The sequence below is a fragment of the Loa loa genome, assembly GCF_000183805.2.
Source record: "Loa loa unplaced genomic scaffold supercont3.21, whole genome shotgun sequence".
In the NCBI taxonomy this organism is placed as follows: domain Eukaryota; kingdom Metazoa; phylum Nematoda; class Chromadorea; order Rhabditida; family Onchocercidae; genus Loa; species Loa loa.
The window spans coordinates 382,518-391,159 of NW_018108201.1; the positions used below are offsets into that span (position 1 = coordinate 382,518).

The 8,642-nt window shown below is 31.1% G+C and overlaps 2 protein-coding genes across 2 annotated transcripts in view; one reads left to right on the forward strand and one right to left on the reverse strand.

Moving 5' to 3' along the window:
• Nucleotides 1-3,630: 3,630 nt before the first annotated feature.
• On the reverse strand, nucleotides 3,631-4,813 carry LOAG_10378 (HAD-superfamily hydrolase; the record flags this gene model as incomplete). Its single annotated transcript, XM_003145901.2, has 3 exons — nucleotides 3,631-3,954; nucleotides 4,090-4,314; nucleotides 4,625-4,813. 3 exons carry the CDS (start codon nucleotides 4,811-4,813, stop codon nucleotides 3,664-3,666), a joined length of 705 nt encoding a protein of 234 aa, XP_003145949.2. The 3' UTR covers nucleotides 3,631-3,663.
• Nucleotides 4,814-5,326: 513 nt separating this feature from the next.
• The window catches only part of LOAG_16822 (hypothetical protein), a 6,348-nt gene continuing 3,032 nt past the window's right edge, over nucleotides 5,327-8,642 (forward strand). The window contains exons 1-8 of the mRNA XM_020449481.1: nucleotides 5,327-5,373; nucleotides 5,539-5,647; nucleotides 6,318-6,408; nucleotides 6,586-6,756; nucleotides 6,946-7,059; nucleotides 7,438-7,582; nucleotides 7,872-7,965; nucleotides 8,333-8,433. Of these exons, the coding sequence (XP_020307000.1) occupies nucleotides 5,619-5,647; nucleotides 6,318-6,408; nucleotides 6,586-6,756; nucleotides 6,946-7,059; nucleotides 7,438-7,582; nucleotides 7,872-7,965; nucleotides 8,333-8,433 (745 nt within the window). The 5' untranslated portion in view covers nucleotides 5,327-5,373; nucleotides 5,539-5,618. The remainder of the gene's footprint in view (nucleotides 5,374-5,538; nucleotides 5,648-6,317; nucleotides 6,409-6,585; nucleotides 6,757-6,945; nucleotides 7,060-7,437; nucleotides 7,583-7,871; nucleotides 7,966-8,332; nucleotides 8,434-8,642) is intronic.

Genomic DNA, 8,642 nt, shown 5'->3' on the forward strand with positions numbered 1-8,642 from the left:
AGAGGAGAGAGAGAGAGAGAGAGGGAGAGAGAGAGAAAGAGAGAAAGGGAGCGGAGGCGGAAAGGGTAAAATTTTCAGATTTCTCTCTCTCTACTGGATAGTGCAGAACGGAAGGTGTTTTTTTGTTAAGGGCCATTAGCAAATGTTGCTGTATTATTTGTTTGATCCATAAAAACTTATCCAAACAACTTTTCACGTATATTTCTGGTTTTTTTTTTTATTTCAAAAGATTTTTTTAAAATTTCAATTTAGTCATTATCATATCAGTTAATTAGATGTTTTGAAGAGGAAATTATTGTCTTTTTAAATTTTACGAAATGACAAAAATAAGTTTAAGAAGCTGTAGAAAGATAAAAATGAACAAAATTGAAGGATAAAACAACACCGGAACTATAATTGCTAAAAATATGAGAGGGAGAGAGAGAGAGAGAGAGAGAGAGATGTTGCAAATTTTGCAGGAATTCATTGGAAGTAAAATAAATAAAACTTTGATTTGTTAAGAGTAATATTGTTAGGATAGTTTAATGTTATCTTAGGAAAAATTCAACTGATACTGATAAGGTTCAAGTAATAGAACTGATAAGTTAACATATGAGTAATCTTTTAAAAAAAAGGATAAAATAAAAACATTAGTTTACAATATGCATCAGTTAAAAGTTTAAATTAACAACCATTAAGCATTAATTTAAATATATAAAAATGAAATTCAAATTGAAAATATGAAAGGTCAAACGGTTAAGCAATCCTACCGAAGTTTTAAAATATACGGTAAGCAATTTTTGCAACATAAAGTTTGAATAGGCTAAAAGTTTTTGTAGAAATCGTATCATTTCAATTCATAAAACAATGAAGAACAATTAAAAAAGTGATTTTTGAAAGATCGCAAGTAGCGTTACATTTTTGAGCAAATAAAAACAACTACAGTAAAGTAGCGTTAGATTACTGTAGTTGCTATTTGGGAATGTCTTTTAAAACTCAAATGAATTTACAGATACTGTAATACTTCTCATTGTATATTAGTATTCTATTTGAACTCAAGGTTTGTCTCATCATTAATCAAATTAATGACAAATACACGGTCATAAGTCACAGACTGCTGTAGTTTGAATATTATTTCCTTTCCAAAACTATGAGAAAAAATTATACTATACGTTATAGTTTTTTTCTTTAAAAATATACTAAAGAATTTATTATTCGAATGAAAATGATGAAAAATTTCAAATACTGTTTACAAAAATCAAAAAATCAATCTTACCAGGGATACAATCATTCTTCCCTCAACATCTACTGACAGTAGTTCAACTCTTTAACAGTTAAATCCAACATCTACTGATAGTAATTCAACCCTTTAACAGTTAAATCCAACATCTAATGATAGTAATTCAACCCTTTAACAGTTAAACCTGACACCTACTGATAGTAGTTCAACCGTTTAACAATTAAATCATTGTGAAACAATATTCCAGAATAGATTCTAATATGAACTGTTGATGCATTCTATTCTTATATAATCCTTTTCGCAACATTTTAATTGATATCATAATCGATCATCTAATGAACGAGTAAGATTTCTATTTCAAACAGTTGCTAAATTTTATTTGAAAATAAAAACATTGAAGAGATAAATAAGAACAGGTGATTAAAAAACAGTAGCATTTTAATCAACAGTTTATTTTAACCAACAATAGTTGATGAATGGTAAAGAATGATTTAAATCCTTTTTTCGAAAGGGGGAGAAAAAAAACTTAATTCATAACTTGTACTATTTCAGATTATAAAGTAAGTTTGTTTTTCTTTCTGATAATTCGCAGAGTAAATCACTGAATAGTAATAATGATGACAGATAAAGGGAGTTATGAAAGAGGATATGATATTTCGGAGAAGAATATTAGAATTTCTCTAAATTCATTTTAAAGCATAGAAATAAAAATAAGAGAAAAGTTAATTAAAATGGAAAATAACGAAAGAATAATGTATATGGTAACAATAACATTTCCAGTTGAACAAAAAAAAAACCTTTTTTTTTTTTCATTTTAAAAGATAAAATCAATCACTTAAAGGAGTTTAAAATTAATGAAAGGACAAAGATGATTACTGATCCATTGTGCATTTAATAAATCAAAATATTTGATTAAATATGTAACGTAAACTAACAACATTTATTTTTTAAAATTCTAAACATTGATCAAACCATAATATTATTATAAAAATTTAAGAATTTTTTACTTTTCATTTTGAAAAAGATTTATTTGATTTTATTTCAAACTATAATACATTATTGGCTGATCATTTCATGATATAACTAAACATATTAATACACTAAGTTACATGCAAAAGAATCTATCTTTTTGATATGAAGCAAAAATGAAAGAAATTAATAGCAACAAAAATAGAAAAAAAAAAAAAATGAAATATGGGAAGAAAGAACAACCTTTCAAATCTTGCAAATTCAATAAGTTGAGCTGCTGTAACAAAACATTCAGCAAGAGATTTTACATTTCTAAAAATTTTCCACTTAGTCGTCCAGTACTCATTGATTGAATTTTTAGAAAAGTTAGAAAACAGCACCTGAAGAGAATCTTTCTTGAAGCGAACATTGTGTACTTCATCAAGACTATTTGTATAATAGTTAGGACTCTAAATGGATCACAAGTTTGTATATTTTGAAGTTGGCTGTATTTCCTTTTTCTAAAGATAGAAGTTTCTGATTTACAATGAATATTGTCCGGCATCCTTATACATTTACCATTTTTCATTCCATTTTATAGGAAATTTACATTGTCCATTATGTCTTTGATGAAAAAAGTTAATCAGTTAGCATTGAATCGAATCTTTATTGGTTTTTCTTCCATTACTCAATCAAAAACCATATATGGAAAAAAGAGAAACACTTAAGATATAAGTTGGAAATAACGCTATCTGAAAAAGATCATTTATCCAGTGATATTTCATTTTATACAACAAAATGAATTTAATGAGATCTAATACTTTAAATTCATTTAGACCAGTGATGGTCCAAAAAAAATAAAGTAGAGCATATAAGAACAGCCGCTGTCTTCGTGACAGTGTGGTGAGCAGAAAATAGACAGTGGCTGTTAGTATCAGTGTTTGATAAAGTAATGCGCTAAAAGTTCTAATTAAACTTATTTTCAAATTAGTAGAGTTTATTATTTTACAAATAAAAAGGTTATAAATGAAAAAGCCGAACTGGTTCCTGGTTAAGGAAAGACTGGGAACTAATGACTTAGACGAATAGCTTCTGCAGTCATAAAAAGTGAACACAAAGCTTTTCATCCGTTTTCTTGCTCATTCAATTCCTAATGCAATCTAAAGCTTTGAAAGCAATTAACAATGACAAAATTTCAAATAAAAATATTACCAAATTCACACGAATAGACAACTATTTATGATTTCGTTTAAAGAAAAATCTTCAAGATATTATCGCGCTAAGTGAACAACAGAGAATATGAAAAAGAAAATGGATATTACAGAAAGCCTGGAAATTTACATTGATTCAACTATTCACGTGTTTTATAATCTATTAATTTAAGCTACTCTTTGTCCTTAAAATATAGTCTAAAGTTCTTTTCAAAAATTTTAAAATAAAAAAGATGCAATAAATTTATGCCTATCGGAAACTTCACCGAAGAATTCAGCAGTATTTCAATCGTACGGTGGTAAGCCCATACTTTCCGGTTTAAATTCTTCAAAATTCTTCAAAATACACCCAATTTTGTCGATCACTTCTTCGGGTGGTTTCATATATGACATATCGGGAACCATAACAACTTGCATACCAGCAGCAATGGCTGCCCGAACACCATTTGCTGAATCTTCAAATACCAAAACATTCGCAGCACTTTCTACTCTTTCTTTGAATCGATTCATTGTAACCAAAAATGGATCCGGAGCTGGTTTTCCACGTTTAATTTCTGGATCACCTCCAGCCAAAACCTTAATCGACCTTTTGCTATATCAAATCAAACAGTGTTAAAAGCGTGGATTCAGTAACATGTGATCATTCCATTATTATCTGCTTTACATAATATCTGTTAAACTTTCATGAACAAAGCAAAAAGAAAAGATTACAATTAAAGAAAACAAATCGAGTAATTCCTTATGCATAGCCATCTTTGCATCAAACTCGATTTTATTCGAACTAGTACATATTGCCATATGTATCTTATGCTTCGCTAAATGTCGTACTAATCGCATAATACCAGGAACAAGCGGACATTTAGCCAAAAGTTCATCGGCTAGCGCATTATACTGTTTACGGTATTCCTCAGTTGAAAGTTGTCCATCCATATTAAACTGAAAAATTTAGGAGTAGAAAATCAAATGCTTCCGTAATTCTCAATGGTTTTCTCATAAATCATCTAGAATTTTAGTTATATTTCTGTATTTTTCTGCTGATTGGAATTCATGAAAATTGAAGCTTTAAAGATGAGAAGTAATGCAAAAATTCGGAAAATGAATTCAAAATCCAATGAAACTATTCGACAATTTGTCTGCACCGTAACCTTTATTTCCCTTTCTTGCTCAATACCTTATTATGACTTTGGTTAAGTAAGCATTGTGACAATTCTTAAATTTCAAAATTTAATTAAAAAATTCAAATTACATGTTGAATGAGAAATGGTGCACTGTTTGAAATTGGTGTCCCTGTGATTCGAAGCATTAGTTCAGGCGTAAAAATTTTCCCATATTTGCTCCAAATTTTCTGATATATTTGGAAGTTAACACGCTCTGAGTCAATCAATACACCATCCAAATCAAAGATCACATGTGTTATTTTTGGTTTTGAACCCATCAATCTGAAAATTTTCACGGTTTTTAAAAATTTTATAAACTTAAATTTGAAAATTTCAAATTTGCATTTGATCTTGTACACGATATAAAACAAAATACACCAAATACTTCCCCCAGATATGATGGTAATCTTCCCGAGATATGATGATAATCTTCCCGAGATATGATGATAATCTCTTTTGAATCACCACATTTGTTTCGCTCTAAGTTATTTGTCAGTAATAACAAACAATCAGTTCCATAACGGCTCTATTCAATTCAGCAGAAAAATAATTACTGTAAACCTCTCAGAACAACCGGAAGACTGTCATTATGATGTTCCTGATTTAAAACCGGAATAAATCCCATTGAGAGGAAGGGAACGAAATGTGACGCTGAGTGAATAGTATTTAGATAGGCTTGCCAAAGATTGATAAGAAAGAGAGAGAGCGGAAGTTTAAGGACAAGAGAGAACGAAAGGGAATGAAATAGCGTTGGATGATTGGAGAGCGTAGAGATCACTAGGATTCGTTAGGGTTGAAGGAGATTTGTGGATACTCGGCATCCTTAAACAGGAATGAGGTTGGGATTTCGTTGTTTTTTTGTTAAACGAGGAAATAATTGGAGAGCGGAGAAACATAATTAGAATGACGTTTGATGTATTCATGAATTAGAGAAGCAGAGTGACATGCAGTTTTGCAAGTTTCTCAAAAATTCCTCAAAATTTGTAATATAATTTAATTTCAGTTTAATTTCTTTCTGGTTTTGGCCTGATATCATTGCAGTGATGTCCACTGTCAATTGAATGTATTATTGGAGTTAAAAATATGCCAAGTAATGTCAGAAATTTAGATGGGTTAGTCGGCTGTATTGTTTGTTTTACCTTTTTGCATTGTTTAACCTCTAATGTACCGCATATACTCATGCGTGCATCCATATATATATGCGCACACACATACATGTATACATACGTACATACATACATACACACATACACACATACACACATACACACACACACACACACACACACACACATACACAAACAAACACACATATGTTCCCATATTTATGACTTTATTTCAGCATAAGAAATTTTTACACATATTTTTCAAAATTGTGGTTGACTTTTCCGATGGATTAAATTATCCTCACATGACAGTAATTTAAAATTCTTTGAAAGAACGCATAGCCTACCCGTCCATATCCTGTCCTCTATTAAATCCGTTTGTTTATTAATTTTTCTTATAATGTTGATTAGCAGACTGAATTTTTCTGAACTCCTTTCTGAACTCCTTGAACTCCTTCAGAAAAATTCAGTCTGCTAATCAACATATTCAGAATATTCAGCGTTGGTTATTCAGAGCACATCATTTATGGGTTACCTTTGGCTTCCATTGTCTGCACACCCGTAACAGGAATGTATATAGATAGCTATATGTCTATATATTTTATTCTGTGGTACCAAACATTTACTTGTTACTGTAAAGCATTATATATGTACCACTTCATTTATGAAATTCCAGCTACTTCCATCAATGTTACCGACCGGATTATAGCTTGGCTGTGTTGAAACATAATTGTCGCATCAGTATTTTCGGTGTATTTGATATTCAGGTAACAATTCTGATACTTATGTCAAATCCACTTACTTGGATTTGTGGTCTGAAAATAGATTCCTGAAGTGGATTAGAACAAAAGGAATATGTTGGCAAGAAAAAAAAAAGGCAAAAGGGGAAAAGAAATAGTAGGGTAATACTTACTAAACTTTTTCCAAATCATGTTTCTTCTAAGGTGCTGTTCGGCAAAGTAATATCACGTGGCTATGAGTTTGAATCCGGCGCTTTTGGAGAAGAGCGGTTTATCAAAATTGCTGCACCATATTCAATCGGTCCTCCGGCGCAGTTTGTTTCGCTTCAAGATAATCTTTTCAATCTACATCGTGTGAAATGGCGACTCAAAGAGGTCTTCTATTTCAAACTCTTCATTATTATCATAAAGTTGTCTTCACGAAATATTAATCCATCACTATAAACACAAAAAGAGAAAGAAAGTCACACTTCTCATTGAATTTGAAATGTATGTTCATTTTTTAAATTTGTAATTCTTTGTATCCCTGTTCTTTTTTATATTTTATTTTGTCCTGTTATTCAGCTGACAAACACAGTGGATTCGATATTGGAGGAATTCGAAAATGGTGATAGTATACTGCTTTTCCGATTCAATTTTTCAAAGATTTATGCTTGTCTTCGCGAGCTTCATGGTCAGGTATGGAAATAGGGATCATTTCTATAGTTTAGTTCTTGGATTTCGAAAGTTTTATATCAATGTCATTCCTATTTCTTGCTAAATACTGCTTATTGATGCAAATCATTCTGTGTTTTTGTCTGGCACTGCTCTTTGTAGTGAGATTAGAGTGAAATTTGTTAGAGCATAAATTCCTTTTGGGTCATGTGATCAATGATATCGATTACTGCTTGATGAAGAATTTATGTAGTTTGAGATACCAATCTGGTTTATGTGGTTTTAGATACCATATTGTATTCGTATTTGCTCCCACAGAAATGAGCGTAGACTCAACAAATAGTGCTATCACAAGAAAGTAGCCATCCATATAGGTCACTCTAAAGGATTTTGGTTTTCCAGATCTTTTTCCTACCACCAGACTGCAATGAATGTTATTCAGTGGGACCGCTATGCAGCGCGCTTCAAATTAAATATCCACCGCTTTATATGGGTAAAACCGCTGACAGCATTTTGCAATTAACAGAGCAGATTTTAAATAAATCGCGTAAGTCTTAATTATTGTGTAACTAGATGGATTAAGCTGCTGGAGCTAATGAATTTGCCAAATTAAGTACCTTTTATTATGGGATTTTCGCTACCACTTCACACTAACAGAAACTTTTCGATCAATATCTGTTTCTCAGTGAACGTTAGAGTTACGAGTTAAGATCATAAATGTTGGATAGTCGATTAGGTTTAGAGAAAATCATTGGAAACTTAGTAGGCAGTATCATGGAGCAAATATAAATAATTTTTAATATGACCGAACAAACCAGGATACTTTCGCTTTGCAGGAGAAGGGAAAAGGAGTATAACGATGATTATAGGAAACAAGAACACAGGCAAATCGATGCTTACTCGAGTATTAGCTAATTCACTCCTTGGAAAGTAATGTTTTCACATTTGGCTTATATATTTTTTTTCCTGATAGATTTTCAGTATTATTTCAAAGATTCATTTTATTCAGGAAAATGACATTTAGAAATTTTAAATTAGAAAGAGCTTCATATTGGTTCTTCGTAATGAAGGTGCCGTAATAATGTTCTTTTTCAATTTTTCAGTTTCTAAAAAATTTTCGCTTATTCTTAAACTTTTTGAAATTAGTTGAAAGTTCGGTAGAGGCTATAGCTTCAGAATGAAAATAAATTTTTTAAAAACAGAAAAATCAAGTGTTCCGAATTCTTTAGCTGTGGTTTCCTCTACTGCTTTCGTTCTAAGATTTATTATGATTTTTTTCCGAATTTTACCATTTTAGAAGTCGACCGCCTCCATATATTCTTGACTGTGATGTTGGGCAACCAGAAATGAATCCACCAGGAAGCATTTCACTAATAAAGCTCAATTCGCCACTTCTAGGTGCTTCTTGCGTTTGTGGTTGTTTTCTGAGAAATTAAACCTTTCCCAGTTCTCTTTTCTTTCCTTCTCTCTCTCTCTCCCTCCCTTCCTAATTTTTTTATTTATCTCTTCGTATATTCAACAAAAGTTATTTGATTTTTAAAACTTTCAGGTGCACCAGCGTTCCAGCAGCGGGTCGTTTTGTCAGATACTTATTTTTACGGAAGAAT